Consider the following 16348-nt stretch of genomic DNA (forward strand, 5'->3'; position numbering starts at 1 on the left):
TATTGAACTGTAGTCATAAAAGCATTACCTCTCAATTAAGAATTGTGGCTATGAGTGAAGTCTCCATAAACAAAATGATCAGAGTATATTATTTAAAAAAATCGATCTATGAAGTTACATCAGTGATTCCTTAGATTTTCATAATAAATTGCTGATAGAATTTTTACTCATTTTGTGGTAGAGCTGATAAGGGGAGGAGTGAAGTATTTTTCAAGGTAAATGTACCTTTTATTTTAGGATATGTCTTAGGTAACAAATTTTCCTCTCGTTTATGTAGGTTTACACCCTACATCTTCGAAAGGTACTATTTGTAAACTCTGAACCAGATGGATTGCACTGTAGCAATTCTGTATATAAGGCATGTATATTCTGTTAGCCAGAGAGCTTCTCCATGGAGTTGGAATGGATATTGTGTGTGTGTCTAAGTCAGAGGGACCATAATAGGATTTTCTAAATTCAAGTGGAAATAAACTATAACAACCCTGTTTTCCCAACAAGTTATTGAGAGAGTGATTTTATTCAGAATTTTTAATTTCACTGCAAGAATAAGAACTACCACAATTAGCACTCAACATTATTTGGATGAATTTAAAACTTCTTGGGCTACAATGATTACTTCCATAAATGGCAAGTCACAAAGGAAAATGCCACCACTTCAGTGAAAAAAAGATGGACAAACTTTCAGTCAATATTGTTCTGGGTGAGCAGTTTCAAATACATTTCTTGGCATAAACACTTTGTGATTTCTGGCCTTTTCACCTATCTGGAAAGAACCATTGGTTAATCACTTCAGAATGCTTTTAGGATCATTAGGAAATTTTCTCTATTACATTACTTCAAACAGGAGATAGAGTGTCCTAATTTAAAAATGGGAAGAGTGACATGTGACAAGAATTCATAGGACTTACTCCCTCTATATTGGGGAGAAAAATTATACTTTTCTAGTCATTTTATACTACTCTATAAATTATATCACACTGTAAATGAAAAAGAAAAGACTCTCTCAGTGTTAAATTACTAATCCTAATTTAAGGGTAACTCATTTTGGTCTGTTCATTCTGGAAGGCTACATAATGAAAATACACATGGGTGTTCCATAGCTGTAACTGATCATCAGATATCTTATTTGATCTTACTAAACAAACAATAGCAGCGGTAGACCAAGGGAAATCCTAAACAATTAAATAGTCTTATAAATTGCAAAACAAAATGGTTGAAAAATAAGCTATAATGGAGATCTGTACTCCAAAATCCTCCCCAGAGACTTTGTTTAGCATTACACTACAGAATAAAAAATAATAATTCCTATAATTATCAAAGAGGTGATGTTTAAAATCAGTGCTTGTCTAAAAGAAATAATAAGAATAACGCATGTTACTTTTCCTTTTGGTGGTTTTTAATTAGTAGGATGGCAGTGTGGTTACAGTTTTACATTTGAAGAAAACAAGACAGAATTTTTATTTAAAAAATGGTTGTCAAACAAAGGTGTCTGGACATAGGATTGCCCTTTGCAAATCGTAATTCCTCATTCATTTTGGGCGTAACTGTGAAATAAGAAACTGATGTTTGGGGGATTATTACAAAGTAGAACATTCAGATAACCCTGCTGTTGCCAGTGACTTTTTAGACATAGCATCAAAGGTACCCTCTGAGAAAGAAAAAAATTGAGAATCTGAACTTCATCACCATTGGAAATGTTTGCTTGACAAGAACTTGAAAATGTAAAGACGAGCCGGGCGGTGGTGGCGCACGCCTTAAATCCCAGCACTCGGGAGGCAGAGGCAGGTGGATCTCTGTGAGTTCGAGACCAGCCAGGTCTACAAGAGCTAGTTCCAGAACAGGCTCCAAAATCATAGACAAACCCTGTCTTGAAAAACAAACAAACAAACAAACTACAATTCAGTAGACACATTTGATAAAAATGCTGTTGATCCAAAATATACCGTCAATGGTGAAAACTCATAATATGAATGTAAACTGGCCCAAAGTCCTTGTCACAGACCTCCTTAAGAGGGATACACTGCTGGAAAAGAGAGGAGATGATACTCCCACCATATAACACTGGGGAAATGAAGGCGAGTCAGCCTGACACCAGCACATTTGTTGACCTGGCATCTCAGTCTGTTCGGTGCCATCTGTCAATCAGCCTGCAAACAACAGACTTTCCAGTGTTATGTCCTAGAAAATTTTAGATCAAAGTGTTTGGTTGGTTTCTGATGGGAACCTATTTTTCTTTGATGATGCCTTTGCTTTGTGTCCCCCTCTGTGGAAGGTGCTTTTATCTTGTTTTCTTTTCTTTTCTTTTTTTTTTAAAATGAAGACCAATCTAACTCATTAGGGTCCTTCTAGAACTCTCATTGTCGATTGCATTGGGTGGGTTACTCAGTCTAGGGGTTTGTAACCCACCCTGCAGTCAGTTATTCCAGGGTCTCGGAGGGGCGCTACCTGGAAGGGAATGAGCCAGGACAGAAGAATGAGGCCAAGCAGATTTGTCAAAGCCCCCTTTATTAGGATCATGGTTGCTGTTTATATAGGCCCTGCATGAGGACTTGGTGGGCAGGGCACGGGATCTCGCCGCGTGGTCCTGGTCACGTAGGCCAGGAGGTAGGCCAAGAAGTCACAAGTTGTCACACCTAGTTCCCTGGATAGCTGGAATGTGAGGCAGGTTCAGCTAACAGATGTGTTAACAGATAACAGTTAATTGGGTGTGGGGCAGGTTCTCAATAGAACATAATTATGGGTGTGGGGTTCCCTGCAGACTCCCCAGGGTGATGGTTCCTGTAATGATTTTTAGGGGGGGAATGGCTCCTGACATCTCATGCCTAATCACACCTTCTATCTCTACTAGATTCCAACATCTTATCTGTAGAGGCACATTTAAATTATATAATACCAAAAGGCACAATACAGAATCCTGACACTACCTGTTGCTGACTGAATGTTGAGCAACACCAACACTCATTCATTCCCATATAAAGGAAATTAGTAGTTTCTTATAGACTCATGCAAAATCTATTGTTTTAATGAATTTGACTTGGAATAATTATTCTGGGTAGCCCGTTTGATGTTGCCTAATTGGAATTTAAATATTCTCTCTCTCAGAATGTGACCATTATTTGTGGTGTGACCAATCTTTTTTTTTTTTTTTTGATGTTTTTTATTGAGAAAAGGAAAAAAAAAGTTTCTGCCTCCTCCCAGGCTCCCATTTTCCTCCCCCTCCTCCCACCCTTCTCCCCATCCCCCCACTCCTCTCCCCTTCCCTCTCCAATCCAAAGAGCAGTCAGGGTTCCCTGCCCTGTGGAAAGTCCATGAGAGTACTCTAGTACGCACTAGAGTAGTTCATTTAATCTTCATAGTACTCCTATGTGATACTCTTGGCTCCATTTGAAGTTAAATAAATAGAATGAAATATTTTAAAGGACTTTGTCTATACCCTGTACCAAGAGAATAGTGCAAATCAAGGTTTGACTTAAGCAGTCAGATTGTAGAACCAAACTATTTATATCACCATTTGTGCTGAAAGAGAAAAGCTACTTCAATATAAATTTACAAAGCATAAAATGAAACAAAGCAGGACAGTAGAGACAGGGATGTTATTTGTAAATAAATACACTGAGCCTGGACATGTGTCGAGTGTATCTGAACACTCAGGCTATACAGATCAGGGACTGACCATTTACATATTCGTTCATACACTTATGAGGAGTAAATTCTTGTTTTCCTTTTGACATGCTGAGCCTCTTGCCTTGTGATAAATTCTAATCGGGAATCCCCCAAACATATTTTGATTCAATGTTTATACTCTATAGTTTTAAAAAGAATATTTCAAGTTTTATTGTTAAATATTAAAATAAAATATCCTTGGGCTAAAATTTATACATATTAAATACTATTAAGAAACTGCTACTCTATTTGCATGCCATTAGCCAGAAACTATGGGGGACATACTTAATGTCTTAGAGTTAAACTGTTTTTTTTTCCACTTAAAAATGAATGCAGCCAGAAAGATATCACATGAACCCTGCTGTATTTGCTTGCCACATATTAGCTTCACATAATAAACTTTTGGGCAAAATGCTTCCTTAAATAATCAAATATACTATTCTACTGTCAGCAAAGTCACTAATAAACAATTATTTTAAAATAATTTATATTTTATTCAAGTCTGTTAAGATGTAATGTTAATTTATAAAGGCCACATATTAACATAGCAAAGTACATTTTGTAATTATTAATTCATAAAGCTAAGAATACTCAGCTGACTGTGAAACAAATATGCATCCATTTAATCCCTAAATGAAATAAACTCTATCTCTCCACCATCAATTTTCAATGTGTATTTTAAATGTTTTTATGGAAATTATGTAAAAATGTTAATTTAAGAAAATATAATAAATTTCAACTACATTTTTATTAATGATCCATAAAATCACGAATCATAGACACTTAATTTCTTGCTAATGTTCCCTAGAAAAAAAGATAAAATTAAAAGATAAATATTGACTCAAACAATAGGTAAATGTCTTGAGAGACGGCTTTGTGGTTCTGAGAACTGACTTCTCTTTCAGAGGACTTGGGTTCAGTTCCCAGCACCCACATGACAACTTACAACCTTCAGTAACACCAATTCCAGGGAATCTTTTTACTCTTCTCTCCTTACTAGTCTTCTGAACACACACATACTTAAGCACTTTCAGGTACCTACACATCCTCATAAAATTATGTGTCCAAAACAAAACAAAACCTCGTTCAGAGAGTCAGCAGATAGCTGAGGAGACACATACTTTTTATGGATGATGCTGTCCTGGGTTGCGTCCCTGAGATCTGCATGATGGAAAGATAGAGCCAAATGCAAAGACAAGGAAGAAGAAAGAAAATCTGTGCTGTTTAGACAGTACACCAAAACACTGGAAAGTGCATTTATAATTTAAAGTCATAAATTATTGCCAATAATAAGAAATCATTTTGCAACACTTGAAAAATTCGTTAGTAAAAAGAAACACTCCTCTGTGACTGGCTAGATGTCTCAGCCAGTAAGAGTGTTGTGGTCAAGCCTGGTGACCTGAGTTTGATCCCCAAGTCCTACAGAGCAGATTACTGAATTCCAAAAGTTCTCTGACCTTCACACGAGATGCTCCGTGGTGCATGCATGCCCCGCCCTGAAATAGACACTCAACCAAAATATATCACCAAATGTTTTAACTTAAAAATATACTCTCATGTATAGGAGATGAAGAGATGACATCAAAGTTATGGCTGGCCTTAATAATTTTCTGTTTTAAGAAAGGAAACAGGCATTACCGGCAAAATGTTTGAAGGTTTTTAATTCGAATGGCAAAACGCTATGAGGACCATTTGTCTCATACCGAGAAAGAGAGCTTTCTCGTCTTCGTTGCCAATGGTCTTTCATTTTTTTATGTGGAAGAGTCTGAAAATGACTCAAGTTTTGAGTGGCAGAATTTAGTCTCAGTGGCTGGTATAAAGGGGTCAGGTGGACACAAAAGTAGCATGCCTCAGTCACCAGAATATCTTTCTTCATATTGATCATTGACTGGGTTTTCTCACGAAAGAAAACAGCTTTTCATTTTCTGTTATTTTTTTTACATTAAAATAGACAACCTGTTAGGCAATCTATTAAATATTATGATGTGCCTATGGCATGAATGTTTTCCAATGTCACATCTACTTCTCATGGTAGTCAAATTTTGGGGAGAGAATGGTGAGAAGATGCATGATAAATTACATATCCTCCATCCCTCCCTCCCACCCCCCCCCGTGTCATACACACATGGTGAGTATTTTGCCATTAAGCTCCATCCCTAAACTAATTTTGTCTATTTATAAAGTTCATTTACTATATTACAAAGTATTAGTAAGGGCCTACAGATTCACAATGACCAAAAATTGTTACTATGAAATAGTATTTAACATTAATTTTCCTTTATTTAGCACCTGATAAGTCTGACGGTGGTATACTTACACCTTTCTCCTAGCTTCCCACTGTTAGCAGATCCCTTGCAGTCACTTGCGTTTAATGTATGGATCTTTGCAAGCTTACATGTTTAAATTGTGCTTTGTTTATTGTATTCAGCCCTTCAATGTGATAATTCATGCTAGTTACACTTTTTATGTAACAATTTGTTTTTTATTCCCCCTTTTCTCTCCTACCCATCTGCACTGATTTTTATTATTCCTCGCCTTTATTTCTTTGAAGAATAATTGTTTTAAATACCAAACCTCATCGCTAGTTAACTACGTTTTCTTTTGCTGTTGTTTAGTAGCTACTACAGGGGTAGAAAATATACTCTGAACTAAGTGCAGTGTTTGTATTAAGCATGTGTATAATCAGTGGATCTGAACTATGAAAAGTATTTCATCTCTCTGACTGTGTTACACAGTTTAATTCTTACATCATACAAATCCCGCAGGACAGACATCATTACGTTCTACAACCAATTTTAAGTTGCCTTCACTCACATATTTAAAACATTTTATGCAATATCAATTTTTGAGGTATATTTTATAGGTTGTTTTGTGATAATCTCATACATGAGTACAAGCAACTTTTATAAAGTCTATCTCTAACGCCCCCACCACTGCCCTGCCCTCTCCCTTTAAATCCATGTTCTTTCTTTCTCAATTTATTAAAGTATTTTAATACTTTCATACATGTGGGGGGTTTTTTTGGTGTGTGCAAATCCTTCTAATTTCAATTAGTGTTCCTATAGACCCTTATGTTTATATTTATAGGCTTTATCACTTGGGCTAGGACAATCTATTACTTATCCCTGAAGAAACCTAAATCTCCCTCCCAGAACTTCTTAAACCATTTTTATTGATTAAAAATCTCTTAGTAATTATTTTTATTTCACTTAATATTCAAAGTAACTTTATCACCTAGATGATTTTAGATAATTGGAATTTTTCAATGGTCGGAAATATTTTAGCCTCACCTGACTTTTGTCACCCCTTTTAGGGGAAAGAGGCTCACATTCTTGCTTACTGACATTTTTTTTCTTTATCATTTGGTGATTTTAAACCTTGTTTTTCATTACTTCACTTTTCAGCAATTTGACTGATGCTAAGAAGCAAGTTTTGGTTGGCATTTTCTTGTTTGAGGCTGTATAAATTTCTGCACATATTTTTTTAGTCTGGGGACTCCATAACTTTTCCTTTAGTTATTAATTTTTTCTCATATTCTATTATCTTTGCTTGTAGGAATCCAACTATGCACTGATTGTATCTCTTCATTCATTGTTTTTGTCTCTTTCGTCTTTTTCTGTATTTACCTCTCTATTTCTTTCCCATGTCTCCACCACAGCAGGTTTTTTTATGTTTCATTTTTGATTTGCCCCATCTCTCTGGTGATTAATATATTTAATGATTTATTTATTTATACAGTCTTCTATTAGATGTATAAAATTTAAAATCATTCATTTTTCTCTTCCAAAGTCTCGTTTAAGTTTTGACAAAGTTCCGTTTCCTGGGAGTTTCAATTCTTGCTCCGATCCTTGGACAAAGAGTGATTGATGTTGTCTGGAGGTTCTAAATGCTAACTTTACTCATTGTATTATATGTGCATTGCTTTCCATATTTTCTTTTCGATGCAGGGTTTATCTGAAGCTTTGGAGTCTGTCTTTGAACTAGCTCGTGTAGACCAGGCTGGCCTTGAACTCACAGAGATCTACCTGCCTCTGCCTCCTGATTACTGAGATTGAAGGCGTGTGCCACCACCGCCCAGCCACTTTCCATATTTTTTATAAGCATTCTAGTTGTACTGACCAAAAGCAAGACATTACATATGAAAATTTGTCATTCTACTGTGTGGCTGACAAATAAAGGTGTAAGGACAGATTATATGCATTTCAGTATGTGGCTGAGTTGGCCCAGGTGGGATTGTCTCTCTTTGGTTTGTTATTTAGTGTACAGGCTTTCATAACTCATCTGCATGCATGCATAATGATCTGCTACCCTGCAAGCCACCCTCAGCATTGCAGATGTTCTATTTGGATCCTTTTTATTCTTTCCCATGCCGTTTAGGAGTTAAACTAACACTGTGCTTTTTCTGCTCTGGATCAATGGGATCCTGAATTCCCGAATATTATTGCTCCTGTTTTACAAGATTGTCCAGATTGTATTATTGAATTTCCTGAGTCATGGCCCTCTTAAAGTTCTTGGTCTTCCTCCTAGTAAGACGGGTAAACACATTTAGTTTGGAGACAATGGTTTATCCCTAGACTATTAACTCTAAGTTGTTGCTTTCTCTCTAAAGCTTAGCACCTCTGAGCCTTGCTTGTCTGCCTTGTCGAGTCTCCTGTGCCTCTAAAACTAATCTGTCATAATCGGAAGTGATGTAAAGAAATAGATTAATAAAGCCTGTGTTTGCTATGTGCCATGTTATTGCTGGCTAGTGGTAGCTCTGTAGGAATTTGCTTCCTGAAATATGACCTGTTTTCTAACGCAAGAAAAAAAGCATTCCTCTGACTGACATAGAAAACCAACACATGAACACCTACACTGTAAGCAATTATGTTAGATGTGTGAAAACTGTACTGTGGGGGCTCAAGGGAGAATCAGCTGGCATGACCGAGAGGTAGGAGCAGGAAAGGAGAGCCGAATGTCTTCCCAGAGTTCTCCCCATATTCTCGGAAGGCCTTTCAGAGGCTGAGAGAAGTCAGTCCCCGTCCTCAGCTATATAATAATTACAATTCGGTCATATTTATGTGGACCATGCAATTCTCATTGCTAATTAAAGTGCTAATTATGAGTTGAAACATTAAAAAAATGTGTTTGAGGATGTAAAATTTAATTTCAAAATTTAATCATCGCAATTGATTTCTCTATAGGTGTTCAAAGCAATGAACATCCCCCAGATCAGAAGCCCATCACTGCCTCCTCCAGAGCATATGCCAGAAGCCTACTCGGCGAAAATTGCCCTTTTTGGTGCCGGGCCTGCAAGTATAAGCTGTGCTTCCTTTTTAGCTCGTTTGGGCTATTCCAACATCACCATATTTGAAAAACAGGACTATGCTGGTGGTTTAAGGTAATGACTACATTGTGAGTGAGTGTGTGTGTGTGTGTGTGTGTGTGTGTGTGTGTGTTCAAATGTCAAAAGTAATGAGGCAAATCGATCCCAGGTGTGGGTGGTTTGTAGTCACGGAGACACTCCAGGCTCACAGATGTTTTCTTACAAGTTCTTTTACAAAGACTAAAATACGGATGATGTCTTTCACTTGCGACTTTGAAGTTTCATTGAAGCAAGATTATATATGAATTTTTCTTTCTTTTTCAGAAATTAGAGAAGTTTGGAAAACTTTATGATGGTAGAATCAAAACACAGGAAAGGTTTAATCCCTAAAAATCTTTTGTATCATTGGAATATATCTACCAGGGATGGGCACTAGGCATGAGGAAGCTTGGCTCTGTACAGTACTGACCGGAGCAATCATCATTTGCAATGCTGCTCTTGTATTTTGAATTTACAATAATTTTAATATTATATTTATTACCACTTTTTCATTAATGTTCATTTTTAGAGTACATTTTATAGTGTTATTTATTCAAACAATATCTTTCCACTGGTTGAGGTTTTGGTATGAGTCTTTATTATTGTTGTGAAGTAGGCTTCAGTCACACAGTCCAATTGTGCCAATGTAGCTCTATACATGAATATAGGAACTGGTCACTTTGTATCAATAACTTTCAGACACTGAGGCCGATGTTTGTTATGGAGCTTGCTTTATTTAAATAGGCCTTAGAAATATACATGTATTATGTTTAGGCTAACACATTTATTTTAATTAAGAAATAGATATTGCTTAAAATATCTGGTACAAAAAGAAAGATATTGGATGTTAGAGTTATTATATTTTTATTATATCAATCAAATTGTTATTATTATTCCCAAGTGACTTATACTAAAACTCATAGATTATAAATTATAGACATTTGGATTATGTGTCTATAGTTAACACTTAAGCTTTCTGTAGCTACTTAACTTTTCATTAAGCAACAACTTTATCATCTTTGATAATCAGCAAGTAAGTTTAATATAATTTTTAGAAGATTATGATGCTTTTTCTATTTCTTGGAATCTGGAAAATGAGTATTAAATACAAAATTTCAATATTAATTAGTTGGCACTGTGATAACTCCAGATAATAGAAAAAAATCCAAATTTTGTTTCCTTGTTATAGACTGCAGTATGTGAATTATATATAAATATTAATCAGGTACTTTTTCCACAGTATTTGATACACTAAATAATACTAGTTGACTCTCTAAACAAAAGTCTCACATAATAGATTAACACAATAGAGAGTATCAAAAGCTTATATCATTCTGATGGTCAAATGATTATTTGTCTCTGTTGGTTATAAATATTGAGGAATTCTCATTGTTTCTCATAAGATTTTTACGAAATATTTCTCCACATTTTATTTTGTGTTTTTAGTGCCATCTCACCCCAGCTTTATTAATTAGGAAAAGCATAACGTACTAACAACATGTATAAACATTGTATGTTCTTTTTTTCAATTATACACATCAATGAAGATGTGAGTTAATTTTAAAAGTACGAGCATAATTGTTGTGTACCCTGGTAGATGAGGGAAAATCTTTTTGCCCCTTAATTGCATTTTCACAAGAAGCCGAAAATGGAAGCAGCCTTGTCTACGAATTATTATGGGTTGCCAATTTTAGTACATGATTATGGTTCTTAGCATCTCTGTATTTAGTTTTCATTCAAATGTGGAGTAATTCATATAAATTACACTAAATGTTTGTTTTTATCTATCTGAACATTTTTAGTGAGAAAGAATGTCTTGAAACTCATGACTAAACATGTTTTTTTTTTCCTGTTGTTTAGAGATTTTATTTTCTAGCCTTTGCTTTGTGTCTTTCTGATCCCTAAGCACAGCAGCCAGTGTGGAACTACCCTTTGTCTACAAGCAGTATTAGAGGTGTTCTGTATCACTGTTAGATTAGGAAGAGCAATGCGGAGCACTGGGAAGCACAATGTCAAAGTGTGTCTGTGAACTTACTTTCTCACTTACAGATGACTTGCAATTGATCAAGGCATCAATCTAAAAGTTCTAATCTGAAAAGATGTTAGACTAGTTTTGTATTGAAGTCTGTATATTAGCTTTTTCTTCATATCTAGGCAGATTCTTTTATCTCTTAAAAATTAGTATAACCACTTTTTAAAGAAATAACTTTAGATAGCGAAGCGTATCCATGATTGATCCCTGTTGTACTTAACACAATTGATTCCTTTTCCTTCTGAAGTGGATATGTTAAATTATCAGTAATTATGCTTTTATTTAAGCAAGCCTTAAAAAAAAAAAAACCTTTTTGGTAAAAGAGGTTAATTTGTGACAAAGTTTTTATTTTATTCAAAAAGAAAACAAACTGTCTTTTTCCATTTTAAATATCAATTCCAATTCCCATTCCTTTCCCTCCTCCCATTCCCTGCACCTACCCTTTCCCACACCCCATACACTCCTCAGAGAAGGTAAGGCACATTGACTTGGGGAAGGTCCAAGGCCTTCCCTACCGTATCTAGGCTGAGAAAGGTCTCCATCCTAAGAGAATGGGTTCCCAAAAAGCCAGTGCAAGCAGTAGGGGAGAAATCCTGGTACCATTGCCAGGGGCCCAGCAGTCTGTCCCAGCCATACAGCTGTTGTCTGGGCATGTTGGTGCACTCTTGTGACCCTAAAAATTGGGAGGCAGGTGTAAGAAGATAAAGAGATCAAGATTAGGGTTAACAGAATAACAAGTTTAAGGTCAACCTAGCCCAAATGAGACCATGTTTGAAACATAAAATTAATGGCAAAATAGATTATTGAGTATGTATGCATTTATTTAAAATAATAATTATGATATTTTATTAGGAGGCATAGTCAAAGAAACACTACACTTAGTTTTAGTTCTTTTAAATGTTTCTGTTTTCTTACATATCTACATGTGTGTATTATTTTATGTCGATTGACAATGTAACTGTTTCTAGGTAAAATATTTATAGCAGTAAAATCTATTTTATATCATGCAATACAATACAAATCTAAGGATAAATACTTATTCATTCATGAACTGAACCAATGTTTTGCCAAAACATGAAATGTGTGCTATAAAAAGAATTGAAAATAATTGTTATTGTTATATTCCATTATACATAAGAAGCATTAGCATAGAAGGAAGGCAATTGTTTTTATATTTCTGTCACCCATCTGATGGTAGTGAAGGACTTATGCTCACCATCAACATGTATTTTTTTGAAACTTCAAATTATTAAAAGAACACAATAGGAAAAAAATTTCAAAGGTTTTCATAAACTCAGCAACGTTGAAAAATAACTGTTTATATCAAATTTGTTTCTTGTCTTCTTATGTCCTTCCACAGTCAGCAGGGTTTATGTTGTTTATTCCCTTGTTCCAAATAGATGTGTACATTTATTAAAGTTCTGTGTCTTCCAAGAATTTTCTTTGTTTCCTGAGCATCAGATCTGGCATTCACACCCTGGTTATTTTCTTTATTAAACTTTGCTGTGCTCATCCAGCTCCTCCATCTGAGTTTGCCATCCGTCACCAAATGTGAAAATCAGCTGTGTACTCTTTAGTGTCCGGAAGCTGTGCCTGGTGAATGAATTCTTTTTAAAAGTCCTCTTGTTTGTCCATATACAATGTCCCTTGTGTGTCATGTCCTGTAGTAGCTGCCAAGCGCTTCTCTTGGTTCCATTATTTTTCTTGCCAAAGACATTTCTTTGCTTTCCAAATGAGATTGTATCAGTGTTCTACGTGGGATTGTTCTATAACTTCTGTAGCCAAGAAATGTCTATAACTTGATAGTCACTGATATTTTGCATTTCCTTGTTTTCTTGATTATTTCTTAGAATACTTATGATGTGCTAATCAACCAGGCACTAAAAGATTCCCAAATAATCTAGGAGAGTTCTTCTTCTTACTAGGTTTATATGCCACTGATGGACAGTCAGAAAATGGACATCAGGTTAAACATACATTTTGTTGGTTGATAATGAGCGCAGAGCACATTGATGACATGTGACTCCATTGCTTGTTTCCTTACAGGAAAATCCATTTTAGTATCATTCTTATGAAAATATCTCTTTGCATTCATGAAGGAAATGTTGGGACTGATCTTCACCACTTTGGTAGTTTATTTGTCTGTTTTCTTACATCTGCATGCACAAACTCAACATTCATATTCAAAATTTGTTTATATACAAATACAAATATTTATACATATATATTAATAAACCATGTAACATTGCTGTTCACAGAATTGAAAATTAAAAACAAAATATAAAAGAAAATTTTCATTTAAAAATTAGCAGAAGGACAGAAATGAATACAGATATAATTAAAATCAAAACCGAAACGAACTAGGGATTAGGAAATCCAAAACAACAAAACAAAGCACAGTGTTGTTTTCTTGACAAGATAAGGAAAAATGATGAAGCTTTTGACTGGACTAATAAGAAAGGAGCTAGGACTTACAAGAACAAAGCTACTGATGGTAAAAGCAGACGTGGCAGCTGGTAGCACAGACAGGGGATCAAAGATTTATAATAATGAATTATATAACAACAAATTGAATAAGCCAGAGTAAATTAGTGAATTCCTAGATATATATGGCTTATAAAAAATGAAATCATAAGACCAGAAAAGACAAATAGGCCAATAAATAGTACAGAAATAGAATCATTAATAAATATTTGTTATAAAAAACCTAAAAACCCAGAGCCTGAAGAATTTCCTACCAAAGTTTTCTCAATACTAATTATTGTCAGTTAAAACTATTGTAAAAATCATTTTTATACGTTACAGAAGGCAAATTTTAACTTGATGTCAAGAGTACACTAAGATCTGACAACAATATCCCTGTTGAGTGTGGATAAAATGATGGACAGTAAATTCATGAATCCAATGGCATTTACAAAGATCATTTGATAGCAGGGCAGTGGTGGTGGCACGCCTTTAATCACAGCGCTCCAGAGGCAGAAGCAGGTGGATCTCTGTGAAGTCGAGGTCAGCTTGTTCTACGAGAGCTAATTCCAGGACAGTCTTCAAAGCTACAGAGAAGCCCTGTCTTGAAAAACCAAATAAAAAAAAAAAAAATCATTTGACCATTACTCCCTCCCTAGCCCACCATCCCCACTCAGAACTGGAACCATATTATTATTATACCCCCCACCATCCATCTGGTTTTCCTAAGCTGTAAATGATGGGTTTCCATTCAGCTTTTTTTATGCACCATTCATAACAGTTAAGCCTTCTGCCACACCTTATTCCTCATTTGCCTTATCCCCCCCATGTGACTCTTTCCACACCCAGGAGTCACAGTCTCAATTTAAGTGTTGCATCTGTTCTACTGCCCCCTCCCTCCAGAAGCTGGTGTCCTGTGTACTGGCTTCTACATACACTGCATGTTAAACAGGACAAACAGAAGATTAGAAGCTAGGATCCAAGTATGAGAAGGAATATGCAATGCTCGTCTTCCTGAGCCTCTTTCTCCTGACTCAGTAGGAACAACTTTTCCAGTTTCCACGTTTGACCTTCTGAGCCACTGAGACCTCACTCATTATACATGCTTTCGCTAGTTTCTTCTGAGTCAATATTACAGTGTGTTTATTTGCCATATTTTTCCCTATCTATTCATCAGTTGATGGGCACACTTGTAAATTTTATTTCTTAGCTCTTGTAAACTGAGTCTCAGTGAATATGAATGAACAGATATCTACGTAATAGGACATAATATCCTTTAGTTATGTGCTAGGAGTGATATACTTGGACCAAGTGTTAGTTTTATTTCTAGTGGTCTTGCAAAGCTGCCAGACTGATTTCCAAGTGAATGCATACATTTACATCCCTGCAATAGTGCATGATTGTCTTGCTTTCCCCATACGAATGCCAACGTGTTCTTATTGTTACTCTTGATCTCAGCCATTCTGGTAAGAATGAGAAAGAATCTTAAAGTAATTTTAACCTTCATTTTCCTGATAACTAAGGATTTTGAATACTTTCTCAGTGTTTGCCAGCCATCTGAATTTCTTGTCTTGAGAACTTTTATTCTGTCACTTTAAACTGAGTTGTTTGTTTCCTTGATCTTCAGTTGTGTATGCTCTTTGTATATTTTAGGGACCAATCATCTATCTGATAAATAGTTTTCAAAATCTTTTCTTCATTTAGTGTTGCGTGTTATCACTAGGCTGATATATATGTTTGTTGTTGTTTTCGTGGGGATCTTTCATTTCATGTTGTCTCGTTTGTGCGACGTTAGTCTTATGTCACACGCTAAAACTCCTGTTGGGAAAGTCTTTGCCTGTGCCTAAATTGAGCACACTCCCTAATTTCTCCTCTAGCAGGTTCAGGTTATCAGAGTTTATGTTGAGGCCTTGAGTCCATTTAGGGTTGTGTTTCACACAAAGTGAGAAAAAAGTTCTATTCCATTTCTCCGCATGTTAAAATCCAGGCTTCCCAGCACCGTTTTTTTGTTTGTTTGTTATTGTTTTTTTTTTTTTTTTGAGGACGCCCTTTTTTCTCAATCATGTGCTTTCTGTATCTTTATAAAAAGTCAGGCATTTGCAGTTGCATGGTCTTATATATGAATTCTCTATTCCACCGAAGGATTCTCACATTGTGTAACATGTTGTTTTTAATACTGTGGGTCCCTAGAATACAATTTGAAATCAAGTAGGTTGATAACTCCCACAGTATTATTTTTGTTTAAGATTATTTTGGCCATATTTCTTTATGTGTGTTTGTATGTTTGTGTGCATGTGTGTGTGTGCCTGTGTGTGTGCATGTCTGTTGCCACATGCATTTTGAGATTGACCCTTCTATGTTTGTGACACATGCTTCTGGAGTTTAGACTAGAATTGTATTTAAGGGTGGTTTGGACTTGGTAGTTTGACCACTTTCACAAGATTAATTTTCCAACTTACATTCATGGAAGCTCTCTTTATCTAATGTCTTGCTAGTTTCTTTGTTTATTGTTTTAGAGTTATTATTGAAGAGGCTTTCATTTTCTTGATTAGTTTTATTCATAGGTATTTTATTTTTTGTGGCAGTTGGGAACACAATTGTTTACCTGAACTCTCAGTGTGTTTGTCATTGCTATCTAGATAGCTACTGATTTGTGTGCATTAAGTTTATATCCTGCCATTTTGCTGAAAAATAGTCATTAACTGAAATCAAGATTTTATTGTTGTTGCTGGGCCTTTATGTTCTTTTATGTATAAAATCACATTATCTGCAAACAGGGGATACTAAGACTTCTTTCCCCCAAGTCTAACAGTTTTATTTCTTTCTCTTGACTTATTGTTCAATAT

The 16348-nt window shown here is 35.5% G+C and overlaps 1 protein-coding gene across 1 annotated transcript in view; it reads left to right on the top strand.

The window, feature by feature from the left end:
- Positions 1-16348, top strand: part of Dpyd (dihydropyrimidine dehydrogenase) — a 752991-nt gene that overhangs the window by 194221 nt on the left and 542422 nt on the right. Inside the window, exon 6 of the mRNA XM_050160025.1 lies at positions 8847-9043. Within this exon, the coding sequence (XP_050015982.1) occupies positions 8847-9043 (197 nt within the window). The remainder of the gene's footprint in view (positions 1-8846; positions 9044-16348) is intronic.

The sequence above is a fragment of the Alexandromys fortis genome, unplaced genomic scaffold, assembly GCF_014885135.2.
Source record: "Alexandromys fortis isolate MF-2015 unplaced genomic scaffold, M_Fortis_MF-2015_v1.1 scaffold_19, whole genome shotgun sequence".
Classification (NCBI taxonomy): Eukaryota; Metazoa; Chordata; class Mammalia; order Rodentia; family Cricetidae; genus Alexandromys; species Alexandromys fortis.